This window comes from Bubalus bubalis, chromosome 9, assembly GCF_019923935.1.
Source record: "Bubalus bubalis isolate 160015118507 breed Murrah chromosome 9, NDDB_SH_1, whole genome shotgun sequence".
NCBI lineage: Eukaryota > Metazoa > Chordata > Mammalia > Artiodactyla > Bovidae > Bubalus > Bubalus bubalis.
Window position 1 is genome coordinate 69,088,579 of NC_059165.1, and position 15,416 is coordinate 69,103,994.

The 15,416-nt window shown below is 36.0% G+C and overlaps 1 protein-coding gene across 2 annotated transcripts; it reads right to left on the bottom strand.

The window, feature by feature from the left end:
- Nucleotides 1-1,238: 1,238 nt before the first annotated feature.
- On the bottom strand, nt 1,239-5,756 carry LOC102395352 (olfactory receptor 2M3-like). Of its 2 annotated transcripts, XM_025294195.2 has the most exons (2): nt 4,838-5,756; nt 1,239-1,261 (listed from the first exon to the last, which is right to left on the bottom strand). In XM_025294195.2, the coding sequence occupies exons 1-2, from the start codon at nt 5,754-5,756 to the stop codon at nt 1,239-1,241; spliced, it is 942 nt and encodes a 313-aa protein (XP_025149980.2). The 2 variants fall into 2 exon arrangements, with proteins under 2 accessions (XP_025149980.2, XP_025149981.2); XM_025294196.2 differs by lacking the exon at nt 1,239-1,261 and having other exon boundaries at nt 4,818-5,756.
- Nucleotides 5,757-15,416: the final 9,660 nt, after the last annotated feature.

The window sequence follows — 15,416 nt, forward strand, 5'->3', positions numbered from 1 at the left end:
TTCTTATCTCTAAAGCCAAGATTGATAACACTGAACCAAACAGGAAAGTAATGGCTGTCTTCACTTGCGCTAGTTAAAGAGACACTGGTCTAACTGAATCACCTCCGTAGAGAATTCTATGTGGTCATTCTGTAAAGAATTCTCTGAGCATATAAATAGCAACATCTTACTATGATAAATTTTGCAAATGATTTGTTTTCCCTCCTACACAAGCTAGAGTAAAACATAAGTATTTTATGGATTATATAGAACACTAGTTACATAAATTAAAAACAGTTTGCTTTTCCTTGAGAATTTCTAAAACTCCTATATTATATGCCATTTTATAAAGCTAGCATACTTTGTGTTCTATCATGATGTCAAAAAGTATTGAAAGCTTCATTTCTTGGACTTGTCCAAGTGTGCCCCATATTACATTTTCAGCAAATGTATTTTAAGTTATTGAGTTTATGAGTAAATAAAATATGTAAATGTTGACATACATTCCTTCTGTACCTACTTTGTTTAGATTCCTATCATAAAAGGATGCTGACTTTTGTTATATGTTTTCCCTGCATCTATTGAAGTAATCATATATGTTTTTTATCCTTAATTCTGCTAGTGTGGCATATTGCATAAATTGATCTGTACATGTTTAACTATCCTTGAATCTCAGGGGTAAATCCCACTTTATTTAAGATTATGATTATGTATGATTGTTTGATATATAGTTATTTAATGGTGTATGATTATGTAATGAGTTGTTGAGTTTATTTTGATTGTATTTTTGAGGAATTTTGCATTTACTATCAAAGGAATGCTGTTGCTGTTGTTGTTGTTTAGTTGCTCAGTCATGTCTAACTCTTTCGCAACCCCATGGGCTATAGCCCGCCAGGCTCCTCTGTCCAGGGGATTTCCCAGGCTTGCCATTTCCTTCTCCTGAGGATCTTCCTAACCCAGGGACTGAACTCGCATCTCCTGCATTGGCAGGTAGATTCTTTACTACTGAGCCATCAGGGAAGCCCAATATTGGCCTGTAACTTTCTTTTCTTTTAGAGTTCTTGCCTAGCGTTGGTATCACAGTTATATTGGCATCATAAAGTAAGTTTGGGTGTATTTTTGTTCTTCAATTTTGGGGGAAGATTTTCAGAAAGATTCATGTTAAATTTTCATTAAATGCTTCATAGAATTTACCAGGGATTTATCCAGGCTCGGGCTTTTTTCTGTATGAGTTTTTTTTTGATGACTGATTTAATTCTTCAAGATTGCCAGGAGAAACATCAGCCATCTCAGATATGCAGATGATGCCACTCTAATGGCAGAAAGTGAAGAGGAACTAAAGAGCCTCTTGATAGGGGTGAAAAAGGGAAGTGAAAAAGCAGGCTTAAAATTTTAGTCTAAGGCTGACCAAAAAATAATAAAATTAATTAAAAGGATGTTGAAAAAAAATAAATTTCATATGAACTGTGAAAAAAAAAAATTAGTCTATTCTCTCCCTGACAGTAAGTTCTATAATGTCATGTTTTCATGCTACTATTTAGTGAACTTTAATAACTGCCTCTAGCATTTCATGTTGGGCAGCTTTGTAGTGGTGTTGGATACTCTCAGTTTCTGTTTGGGAAGTTTTTTCTCCTTCATTTCTGAAATACAGCTTCAGTTAGTATTCTTTGTCAGTGGGTACCATGTTGTGGTTGTTCTTTGAGTACTTTAAATATGTCATCCCATGTTGTCTTAGCCTGCAATGTTTTTCTAGACTGCCATTGATAGCCTGATGGTGGTACATGACAAGTTGCTTTTCTCTTATGATTTTCTTTTATTATTTATTTATTTTATTTTTGGCTATGCTGGGTCTTCACTGCTATGCAGGCTTTTCTCTAGTTACAGTGAGATGGGGCTAGTCTCTAATTGCAGTGTGCAAGCTTCTTGTTGTGCTGGCTTCTCTTGTTGCTGAGCACAGGCTCTAGAGAATGTGGGCTTCAATAGTTGTGGTAATTGGACTCAGTAGTTTCAGGTCCTGGGCTCTAAAGCACAGGCTTAATAGTTGTGGGGCACAGGCTTAATTGCTCCATGGCATGTGGGGTTTTCATGGACCAAGGATCGAACCCATGTCTCCTGCATTGACAGGTGTGTTTTTTACCACTGAGTCACCAGGGAAGCCTGGCAATTTTCAAAATAGTATCTTTGCCTTTAATTTTGGATGGTTTGACTCTAATCTGTCTTCGTGAACATCCCTTGATAATCTGCTTATTTGCAGTTCATTGGACTTCATGAATCTAGATGTTCATTTCCCTTCTCAGAAATGTGAAATTTTCTAGTTCTACTTCTTTTTTTTAATTTGCTTATTTTTTAATTGAAGGATAATCACTTTACAGAATTTTGTTGTTTTCTGTCAAAGCTGAACATGAATCAGCCATAGGTATACATATGTCCCCTCCCTGTTGAGTCTCCCTCCTATCTCCTTAATCATCCCACCCCTCTAGGTTGATAAAGAACCCCTGTTTGAGTTCCCTGAGACATACAGCATTACTTCTTTAAGTAAGCATCGTGTTCTTTTCTCTTTCTTTACTCTTTCTGACATTTCCAAAATGCTTTATTTCAGTCAATGATATGTCTTAAATGAAACAGGGTTTTTCATTCTTTTTCGCTCTTGTCATTGTTCCTATGACTGTATAATTTTAAAATGTCTGTCCTTGAGTTCACTGAGTCTTTTTCTGTTTTATTATATCTGCAATAGAAACACTCTATTAAGTTTTTAGTTCAGTTATTACCTTCTTTAGCTCCAGAGTTTCTATGTATTTTTTTCACTGTTGCTTTCTGTCTTTGTTGAACTTCTCATTTTTTTCATCCATTGTTTCTGATTTTGTTTTGTTGTCTGTGTTCTCTTGCAGCACAATGGTTTTCCTTAAAATGGTTATTATGAATTATTTATCAGGCTCAATACATGATAACTTTCCTACTCCTGGACATTTGCCCTTACCACATATCTATGAACTCAGAGACTTATAAAACAATTTTTAAAAGCTGCATTCCAGTCATATATTAGTACATTATAAATGTTTCTCATATCACTGTCAGAAAAAGTTATTGAAATATTTTTATATCTTTTAGAGAAAAGAATCTGTAAATTATCTCTGGGTATGTAGTAAGTAGACTCCTAAACTTTCCCCATGATCTGTATCCCTTGAAGTTGCTTCTGTAATTAAGTTAACCTACAAGGTAAGAGTAAAGCAACTGTGCAGACATAATTAAAATCCAACATCAGTTAATTGTAAGTAATCTAAGGGAGATTATCCTGAGTTGGCTTTACTTAATCACTTGGTAGACCTTTAAAAGAAGACAGACTTTCACTGAGGTCAGAGAGACTCTTATGCTGGCCTTGAAGAAATAGGCTGACATGAAATAGTTATGTGCAAAGAAATGAATTATTTCAACAACTACATGAGTTTAGAAGATGATGCTGGGCTTCACATGAAACTGCAGCCCCAGCCAGAGTCTGGACTGCTCCCTTGTGATACCTGAAGTACGACACCTAGCTTAGCTATGCCAGAATCTCTACCCACACATCCTATGACATAATAAATAATTGGGCTCCTCTGATAGCTCAGTTGGTAAAGAATCCGCCTGCAATGCAGGAGACCCCATTTCAATTCCTGGGTCAGGAAGATTCCCTGGAGAAGGGAAAGGCTGCCCACTCCAGTATTCTGGCCTTGAAAATTCCATGTACTGTATAGGCCATGGGATCACAAAGATTTGGACACTACTGAGTGACTTTCACTTTCACTTCACTTTCAATAAATAATTATTATTTAGAAATCCTAAGTTGTGCAAATTTGTTATGTAACAAAGGAAACCTAATGCAAGGTGGATGTTAGAGCAAAGTTTTAAAAGAACAGTAAAAATTCATATTAAGACATATTGGTTGTTCCTCATAAACACACATGAATCTCCAGGTTTGAATTTTCATTTAAATATAGTTACAAGAATACCTACAGTGATGTCACACATGTGATTTATAGAAAAATATCAGAATTTGGGCAACTTACAGTTTTCTATTTATAAAATTGAACATTTTTCATGAAATTACTGTGCCCAACACATATAAGGATTAAGATATCTAGGTGTAAAAAATCCAGGCATCAGGGATTCATATTCACATTTCAATTTCCCATATATTAGGCTAATGCCAGTAAAAAAAAGAAAATAAATGGAAGGTCCCCAATTCTCCAAAATCCTGAAGAAGGGAAGAGTCCATTATAAGATAGGTTTAATAAACCTAATCATAAATCTATTCCTTTTTATGTCTTTCTCATAAAAGTGTGCTAATTTTATAATAATCTTATAAATACATATTTAAACTTGTACATAATTAACTCAGTCATTCAATTTAACAAGTCAATTAATCCAAGGTACCAATTTGGATTCAGGAAAATTCTTTGGTTTGATAAAGACAAAGCCATTATATGTTAAAAAAAGATAAAAAACAACACAAAAAATTTATCAGTGTTCTAATTAATTATAGAATTATGTGTTAATTTCATGTTGGGTAAATACCTCTAATTTCTTAAGTGGTATCTTATAAAATAAGTATATAGTTGTGCATATTAGCTTGCAGTACATATTTACTCATGGTCATACTTTGAATTTTCTATAATGAAAGAAATATAATATTGGAACAAACAAGCATGCAGTTTTTTTTTTTTTAACTTTCTAAAACTTGTGTGTTTGTTCATAATTTTTTTGGTAAAAAGATGAGTAAATATTGAGTGCTAAATTACATTGGTTAAATAAATAAATTTAAACATAAAACAAAACTGCAAAAAAAAAGTTAATTAGGCAATTTATTCTCCAGACTTGTCCTTCCCTAACACCTTCATGAATGCTCTGGCCACTTCCTTGTTTCGGAGGCTGTAGATGAGGGGATTCAGCATGGGAGTGAGGATGGTGTAGAAGGCTGATACCATCTTGTCCTGGGTAGGGGATCGGTCAGACACAGGCCGCATATATATGAACATGGCAGCTCCATAATACATTCCCACCACCATGAGGTGGGAAGAACAGGTAGCAAAAGCTTTTCGGCGACCCTCTCCAGATCCCATGCGAATGACAGACATAATAACACGGACATAGGAAGCAATAATGACTGCTACAGGGAAAAGAAGCATAATTACACAGCAAATAAACATTAACCTTTCAAACAACAATGTCTTAGTGCATGAGAGAGTGAGAAGGGCAGGGACATCACAGAAAAAGTGGGGTATTTCCCTGGAACCACAATATGGGAAGGACAATGCAACTGCAATAACAATTATGCCATCAAAAGAACCAACAACCCAAGAAGAAACAGCCATGAGACAACAGATTTTCTGACTCATGAGAATTGAGTATCGTAATGGGTGGCAAATGGCAACATACCGATCGTAGGCCATTGCAGCCAACAGGAAGCATTCAGCTCCAAGCAGGGACACATATAAGAATATCTGGGTTCCACACCCAGCCAGAGAGATGGACTTCTTTCCAGACAAGTAGTTGAAAGTCATCTTGGGTACAGTGGTACAAATAAGCATGAGGTCCATGAGGGATAGTTGGCTGAGGAGCAAGTACATGGGAGTGTGGAGCTGAGTATCCAGGTAGATGAGGAGAACCATGATAGTGTTTCCCATGAAGGCCACTGTGAAGATGCCCAAGACCAGAGAGAAGAGGAAGATGTGGGTGGGACTGTGATCAAAGATTCCCAGCAAGATGAAGTTAGAGTTTAAAGTATGATTCTCCCATGCCATGATGAATATATTCACTGTGGAGAATACAACATGTGAGAAATCTCCCATATTTTGTTATGGAAATATCAAGGATTTTTAGCCTAGATCACCATTACTATAATGTCTATATATATAGCAAATTTTATTTCTCTGAGTATCATTTTTAAAAAATGTGTAGACAAGGGAATCCCATGGATAGAGGAGCTTGGCAGGCTATAGTCCATGAAGTCACAAAGAGCTGGACATGACTGAAGCAACTTAGCACAGCACATATAGGAAAATTTATTTCTCAGAGAATCATTTTTTAAAAATTTTAGATAAGAGATATTAGACTTATTTTTAGCTTGAGTGATTTGGATAAAGAAATCACATAGTTAACAGGCATATTTGTTCCATAATTAAAATACAAGTGATTTCTCAAAAAGCATATAATTTCAGCAAACAGCCAACTCAGATATGTAGTGTGGATTATCCCTTCAGAAGTCAAGAGTCATTATGAGCCATCTGAAGACTCATGAATTTCTGGGAAATCAATGAGATTTTCTGTTATGTTTTTCTATGGAATTTAGCATACCACTCTAGGATATAAATAAAAATTCTTTCTACCAAAGTGTGGAAGAAAGCATGTATGTTTAGATATGAGATAGGATTAATCAAATACCAGGTGAAGAGAAGGGATTGAGAAACTGTTAATCAGAAGTATATCTAATAGTACATGTTGCTTATAATAGTCAATTGTAGTAGACAAAATTTCTCACTAATATGACCATTACTAACTCTATCCATTAAGATAAGGTATATCCATGAAATATCCTGGTACAGGTCATTTTTCTGGAGAAGCAGACTAGAGTGCAATAGCACAGTTCAAACACCTGGAACAAATCATTTTATCTGTGTGATCTTAGTTAATTTTTCTAAGCTTTATTTTCTACTCTGTAAAATTTGACATTTTTTTATATCTATATTGTAGGGTTTATTAAGACTAAATGAAATCATGTTTACAAAGTATGGATATTACCTGGGATATAGTTTTAAATATATATATATATATATTTAATACCCATAACTATATAAGTATTTTTAAACAAATAAATACTATAGGAGGGAAGAGAGTTTACCCATACTTTAGACTATTCTATCTTTTCAATTCCCTTAGCCAGATTCATTCAGGGGATTCTTTGGCTTCACAGCAGAGTATTTTTTAATGTCTGTTTATACATCTATTTTTTTTTTCTCTTTTCTTATCTCTTACTTCATTATTGAAAGCATTGGCTTTCTTTCTATGTCTTTGCATGCGTTTTCTCTCCTCTGGGTGTAATGCAGAGCAGTAACTGGTATTTTGGTTTTTGGCTTTGGGGAAAAAAAAATTTTGTGTGGTTCTGCCAAATTAACTAAAATTGTGCATTTTATTGGACAGAAAATCTGATTTAAAGCACAGCATAATTATCCATTATTTTATGACTTTTGTACTAATGTTAGGAGAAGCACATTGACTGAAACTACCCACCCGGGCCAGGCACCATAGAAATCACCTGTATGAGTTGTTTTATGACAGGAGGTCCTGGTAAGGAACATAGAATTACCTCCTCCAATGCATGAAAGTGAAAAGTGAAAGTGAAGTCGCTCAGTTGTGTCCGACTCTTCGCGACCCCATGGACTGCAGCCTACCAGGCTCCTCTGTCCATGGGATTTTCCAGGCAAGAGTACTGGAGTGGGGTGCCATTGCCTTCTCCGAACTAATAAGCCACTACCAACCAAAAGAGCCAAAAGGAGACACCACATGTCAGACCACCTCCCAGCATCCTTCTCGCTGGCATTCAACTTGGCTAAACAAGGTGTGTACCACCAGGAAGGACTCTGAGTCAGAATGATTGGCTAAAGACAACCTGGAAACTAATCCCATCACCATAAAACCCGAGACTGTGAGCCATGTGGCAGAGCAGTTTGCCTTGGGTTCCCTTACCCTACTGCTCTCTGCTTGGGCACTCTTTCCCAATACAATCTCTTGCTTTGATAGCTCATGTGTCTCCTCGGACAATTCATTTCTGAGTGTTAGACAAGAGCCCAGTTTTGGGCCCTGAAGGGGGTCCCCCTTCCTGCAACGCTAATCTCTATAGAAAGTAATCATCTTAGCTTATTTTAATATATAGCTTTTGAATAAAATATAGCTCCATCCTGCTGTACTCCAGAAATACTGAGATATTTTGGAAATAATTATCATCTCCCTCAGACTTACCTTCTGAGAGGTAACAGGCAGGAAGGCCAGGGGTCTCCAAACTGAGGAAATAGGCTGCAAGAATCAGACAATTTTTATCTCTCCCTTAAGTAGCAGGAGGAAACAAATTACTAGTCCCAGATTTTTTTTTCCTTCTCCATGCAAAATTAAAAGGAGGTTTCTCTGGTTCCACCTAAGACTAACTTTTTCTTTTCTTAAACCTTGGGCTAATAGCTCAACAAACCAGTATTCATATCAATTGTTTTATGGCTGGGGGATGACACACCTTGTGCCATCCTCTCTCAAAAATGCATATTGTAGGAGATGGGCCTGGTGAAACGCTGTCAGCCTTGAGGGGTCTCTCTTATCTGATTAATAGCTTTCTAACAGACATAAAACAGCTTGCTAAAGACTGGCAGGGGGCACTCTCCATCCCCCTTCTAATGTCTATATCAGAAGCTTTCTCTGTCCCCTTTTTATACCTTAATAAAACCCTGCTATACAAAAGCTCTTGAGTGATCAAGCCTGGTCCTTGGTCCTGAAGTTAAATCTTTGTCTTTGGAGATCACGAATCCAACACCATTCATCATAAGCTATCACTTCCAAATGTTCCTAAGAAGACATGGTACTACTTGCTCGATAAAAATGCTTAAATTTCTAGAGAAAACCTATTTAATAAAATTTTGCTGTCATCTGAGATTTCTATTTGAAATCCCTCCAGGTTATCCAGTCCCTTGTCTTTAATTACAGTTATATATGTGATCACTCATTTTTTCTCCTATGGCCTCATATAAAAATAGTTTTCTGTCTTTAAAGTGTGAATCTTATTAATATTTAATATTAATATAAAAGTTTGTCACTTTCTAGATTTTTTTTTAAATTTTATTTTATTTTTAAACTTTACAAAATTGTATTAGTTTTGCCAAATATCAAAATGAATCCGCCACAGTGTGGATATAGAGTGATTAATATATGAATCAGTCAGAAAAAACAGATAAAAAGAATTAAGGAATTTATATTAGTAAACTTTCTAGATTAATAATATAAATTCCTTAATTCTTTTTACCTGTTTTTTCTGACTGATTCATATATTAATCACTCTATATCCACACTCTTTTAAAAAAATCTTTCATAATTTCTAATTATTTCATTATTAACTATATAAGTTCCAAAACAACATTTGGGTCCCTCATTTTAAAATGAGTAAATACTCATTGAGCTGTAAGCTTTATTATCTCTAAGTAAAACTATTAAAATTCACTATTTATTTTTAATTTGATGATTCACAAGTGGAGTGAATTGACTTGAGATTTGGAGTCATTTGACTTGAGATTCCTATACTAGAGATATCAATATTATTTTAATTTATTCCTTTTTTGAAAACTTGACATTTGTGGTCAGCTTCTCTTGATTCTAGTACTGGTTGTCTTGTTACTGTCTCTAGATACTATATAATTAGTTAATTTTTCTTCCATGAAATAATGACTCCCTAAGATTTTTATTTGCTCTCTTACTCTTTCATTAATATTATGATTACTGCATCTATATATCTTCACTCAATATTTTTTTCTGAATACCAGATCCTAACAAATGCTTGCTAATTATAAATTTTATGATATTCTTCTTTCATCTTATTTTCATGTCCAATTCTGAACTATTATCTCTCCATGAATCTATCACTCTTTTATTTATTTTTATTTTACTTTTTTATTATTTATTTATTTAAATTTTATTTTATTTTTAAACTTTACAATATTGTATTGGTTTTGCCATATATCAAAATGAATCCAGCACAGGTATACATGTGTTCCCCATCCTGAACCCTCCTCCCTCCTCCCTCCCCATACCATCCCTCTGGGTCGTCCCAGTGCACCAGCCCCAAGCATCCAGTATCATGCATTGAACCTGGACTGGTGACTTGTTTCATACATGATATTATACATGTTTCAATGCCATTCTCCCAAATCTTCCCACCCTCTCCCTCTCCCACAGAGTCCATAAGACTGTTCTGTACATCAGTGTCTTACACTGTTGGTGGGAATGCAAACTAGTACAGCCACTATGGAGAACAGTGTGGAGATTCCTTAAAAAACTGGAAATAGAACTGCCTTATGAATAAGCAATCCCACTGCTGGGCACACACACTGAGGAAACCAGAAGGGAAAGAGGCACGTGTACCCCAATGTTCATCGCAGCACTGTTTATAATAGCCAGGACATGGAAGCAACCTAGATGTCCATCAGCAGATGAATGGATAAGAAAGCTATGGTACATATACACAATGGAGTATTCCTCAGCCATTAAAAAGAATACATTTGAATCAGTTCTAATGAGGTGGATGAAACTGGAGCCTATTATACAGAGTGAAGTAAGCCAGAAAGAAAAACACCAATACAGTGTACTAACGCATATATGTGGAATTTAGAAAGATGGTAACAATAACCCTGTATATGAGACAGCAAAAGAGACACTGATGTATAGAATAGTCTCACTCTTTTAATATTAACTTCAATTTTTAAGTCATTCTCCATCTTGTTAATGATGTTTCTGCTCAGGAGTAATGTAGGAGAGGAATAAGGTCTTTAGAAGGGAAATATATGAATTTTCAAAAATACTGCCCATTCACATGCAAGAATACTTGAGTTATTTTACATTCTCATTAGCTACATAAACAGAAATAGCATTTTCTTTCATCACAACCTCAAAAATCATTTTCTACCAATACAATATCGTAAAGTTAAAAAAAAAATGAACACACACACACAAAATCATTTTCTATTGCTTAATGAAAAAAAAAAAACACTTTGTAAACCTATTTGTAAGAAATGGTTTCTCATTCTTATAATTATATGAATTTTCATTACTGATTTGAGTAGCTGTTTTATATGTTTATTAGTGATTCAGATTTCTTCTTTAGTAAATTGCTTTAAAATCATTACTTTATCCCTTGTGAAAGCAAAATGATAGAAACATAATTTCATATTTTTCATATATATTTCCAATTCTCATGTAGTCATGGCAGGCTACAGTCCATAGGGTCGCAAAGAGTTGGACATGACACAGCACAGCACAAAGCACAGCTTACGTAGTATATAGGTGAATATCTGTTTGTGTGTATGAATGTACACACTTAAAAATCATAAACATCAGTACATTTTAGGCCTCATAATGATTTTAAAACTCTTATTCTTGCAAAGTACTAATGTGCATGGGACTGTTCTGAGTGTCTCAAAAATATACACTCGTATAATTCACACCATTTTCCCATTATTATAATTTTCACCCCATTTAACAGACATAAAAACTGAAGCAGAGAGAATATGCTAATTTGCCCATGGTTACATATCTAGTGAGAAGGCTGAGTTGTGAAGACAAGTCTCTGACTGCAGAGTTTTTGCCTGACTATATAATATCCAGGGAGAGAGAGAAATACCCAAGTGTAATATTTGTTTTCATGTGTGTATCCTAAGTCACTTCAGTCAGCATTGGTAAGCAGGTTGCCTATCACTAGCACCATCTGGGAAGCCATAGGCAATGAAATTAAATTAGGCAAAGTTTGAGATGGGAATGAATTAATAGAACTGGATTTCTTGGAGGATTATGCTTCAAAGTATATCTTTCAGAAGAACCATAAATATGTCTGCAAAAAAAGAGCATGATAATTCAGGCTGTCCCAAGTACAGAGTCCCTAGAAGAGCTTGTCTGGTGATTCCATAGACACAAACAGTAAAAACATACATCTGGAAGTAAACAATGAAAAGTCAATATCGAATTGTATAAACAAAATGAGATCATCTCTGTAAAGATGAATACTAAAATATAGAAAGGCCATTAAAAGAAAATAAGAAATAATCACATAGAGGAAAAATATTTTAAAAGATGCACAGTTGCCTCAATGTCAAAAAAGTAATAGAGTGATACCAGCAATGAACAATAAGAAAATAAAATTAAGTAAACAGTTCATATGTCATACCATCAAAAAGAATAATATATTTACTAATAAATTAAACAAAATAACAGATTTTTATGCTTGCAAAATTTTGAGAAAAAGAAACACTGAGAAAGAAATTCAAAGACATTCTGTGTCAATCAATTAGAGGAATATTATTGTTAAGTTGGAAACATCCCCCAAATTGATTTATAGATACAATACCATCTCTATAAACAAGTTCCAGCTGCTCTATTTCAGAATTGTCAAGCTAATCCTAAATTTTATGGTATTTCAAGATACCTAGAATATCTTAAGCAAGTGTTACCAAGAACAAAGAGAATTCACACTATCAGGGGAATATGTAATTTCCTCGGTTTTGTCTTATCACAACAAAAATTTGAAACAATGGACGTTAAGGCCCTTGGTGTGTCACAGCTCTCGGACAGTATTACAGCTTTGTGTTACAGTTCAGTTTTATTTAGAAAATAAAGGAAAATATATCCTCAAGGCATGAGGGCATGCCAACCCAAAAGTCACGAAGAGTAGAGAGAGAGACCCCTGGCCCTTTGGCTCCTCTTTTTATATGTTTTTCCTCCCCCTGGGCCTGGCATATGTAAACTGGACTGGCCAGGAGTGCTGTTTGTTCTACCCGAGGTCCTTACTCTGGTCCTCGGACCTTCCTTTTTTCTATTTTCATGGGCTTTTCCCTTCCTTGTCAAAAGAAGGAAGGGAATGCCACCATCATTCTGGACTCCTTTTTCCTATTCTAATTACCTAACAACAGTTTCTGAGTTTTCATTTACATTGAAACTATGGTAATCAAGGCAGTACAGCAATAATGAAAGAATAAATATGTAGATGCATGAAATAGAATTAACAGTTCAAGAGTAATTATATCTATCTATGGTCAACTGATTTTCTACAGACATACCAAAAATAAAAATAATGGAGAAAGCAGTGTCTCTTCAATAAATGGTGCTGGGACAGCTGGATATAGCAAAGCAAAATAACAAAGTTGGCCCTGTCTCACACCATACACAAAAAATTCCTTCAAAGGTACCAATGACATAGATATAAGAACTAAAACTAAAAAACTCAAGAGGGAAACGTTGATCTTTTGACTTTGTATTAAATGATGATTTTCCAGAAATTATGCAAAAATCTTAAGCATGAAAATGTTGAATAATTTGGACTACATCAAAATAAAACAAATTTGTAAATTCTAATTCTAAGGATGCTATTAACAGAGTGAAAACACAACACATTGAAAGAGAAAATATTTGCAAAATATATCTGATAAGAGTCTATTATCCAGAATATAAAAGAAGCCTAAAAACTCAACAACAAAAATACATTTATAACCAATTTTGTAAGGAATGGTTTGAGATGAGGCAAAGAAGAAAGGAAGATGACCTCAAGGGAGACAGGTTACCTTTTATTCAGGCAAAGAGGGGTGACAGTTGGCCTAATGACCGGGCTGAGCATGCGAGGGATCAGGGAGGCTTCATATTTAAGGGAAGGTTTGCAGAAGTGATAACGGAGGTTTTTAGTCAGGCAGGCATTTTGGGTATTCTTTAGCTGAGATGACAATTACAGGCGGTGGAAAGGTCCAGGTAGGGGATGGAAAGTGATGCAATCTGTCCGGAGTATTGGGGTGAGGCTTAAACTTCACGATTGTTATCCCTGAAGTCAAGTGGTTCAGCAAGGGCCCTTGAGTGCATTATCTTCTTTTTCGAGGCCTGAGGGTGAGGTCTTTATCTTCTTTGAGGTCTTTATCTTCTTTTCTAAGCCTTAAGTGAAGTCGCTCAGTCGTGTCCAACTCTTTGCAACCCCATGGACTATAGCCCACCAGGCTCCTCCAGCCATGGGATTTTCTAGGCAAGAGTACTGGAGTGCTCCTTCCTCCAGTGCTCTTTGCCATTTCCTTCTCCAAAAGTTCTGAAATGTCTATCAATTGTTGATTGGATAAGCAAAGTGTGGTATAACCTTAAGTAGAATATTATTCATTCACATAAAGTAATGAAGAACTGATATGTGCTTCAACATGAATCTTGAAAACATAATAGTAAGTGAGAGAAAATAGTCACGAAATAATACCACATTTGCAGATTTCATTTATATCAGGTCAGTTCAGTTCTGTTGCTCAGTCACGTCTAACTCTTTGTGACCCCATAAATCACAGCACGCCAGGCCTCCCTGTCCATCACCAACTCCTGGAGTTCACTCAAACTCATGTCCATTGTGTCGGTGATGCCATCCAGCTATCTCATCCTCTGTCGTCCCCTTTTCCTCCTGCCCCAATCCCTCCCAGCATCAGAGTCTTTTCCAATGAGTCAACTCTTCGCATGAGGTGGCCAAAGTACTGGAGTTTCAGCTTTAGCATCATTCCTTCCAAAGAAATCCCAGGGCTGATCTCCTTCAGAATGGACTGGTTGGATCTCCTTGTGTAGTCCAAGGGACTCTCAAGAGTCTTCTCCAACATCACAGTTCAAAAGCATCAATTCTTTGGCACTCAGCCTTCTTCACAGTCCAACTCTCACATCCATACATGACCACTGGAAAAACCATAGCCTTGACTAGACGAACCTTTGTTGGCAAAGTAATGTCTCTGCTATTCAATATGCTATCTAGGCTGGTCATAACTTTTCTTCTAAGGAGTAAGCATCTTTTAATTTCATGGCTGTAGTCACCATCTGCAGTGATTTTGGAGCCCCCCAAAATAAAGTCTGATACTTTCCACTGTTTCACCATCTATTTCCCATGAAGTGATGGGACAAGATGCCATGATCTTTGTCTTCTGAATGCTAAGTTTAAGCCAACTTTTTCACTGTCCTCTTTCACTTTCATCAAGAGGCTTTTGAGTTCCTCTTCACTTTCTGCCATAAGGGTGGTGTCATCTGCATATCTGAGGTTATTGATATTTCTCCCAAATCTTGATTCCAGCTTGTGATTCTTCCAGCCCGGCGTTTCTCATGAAGTACTCTGCATATAAGTTAAATAAGCAGGGTGACAATATACAGCCTTGACGTACTCCTTTTCCTATTTGGAACCAGTCTGTTGTTCCATGTCCAGTTCTAACTGTTGCTTCCTGACCTGCATATAGGTTTTTCAAGAGTCAGGTAGGGGGTCTTGTATTCCCATCTCTTTCAGAATTTTCCACAATTTATTGTGATCCACACAGTCAAAGGCTTTGGCATAGTCAATAAAGCAGAAATAGATGTTTTTCTGGTAATCTCTTGCTTTTTCAATGATCCAGTGGATGTTGGAAATTTGATCTCTGGTTCCACTGCCTTTTCTAAAACCAGCTTGAACATCTGGAAGTTCACTGTTTACGTACTGCTGAAGCCTGACTGGAAGAATTTTGAGCATTACTTTACTAGCATGTGAGATGAGTGCAATTGTGTGGTAGTTTGAGCATTCTTTGGCATTGCCTTTCTTTGGGATTGGAATGAAAACTGACCTTTTCCAGTCCTGTGGCCACTGCTGAGTTTTCCAAATTTGCTGGCATATTGAGTGCAGCACTTTCAAGGCATCA

Excerpts from the sequence above, each read along its gene's own strand:
- LOC102395352 (XM_025294195.2), bottom strand. The coding sequence starts at position 5,756 with ATGGCATGGGAGAATCATACTTTAAACTCTAACTTCATCTTGCTGGGA. Across the intron at positions 1,262-4,837 it reads ATTCATGAAGGTGTTAGGGA|GATGTTTCTCCTGGCAATCT; the intron begins AGGACAAGTCTG and ends TCTGAGATGGCT.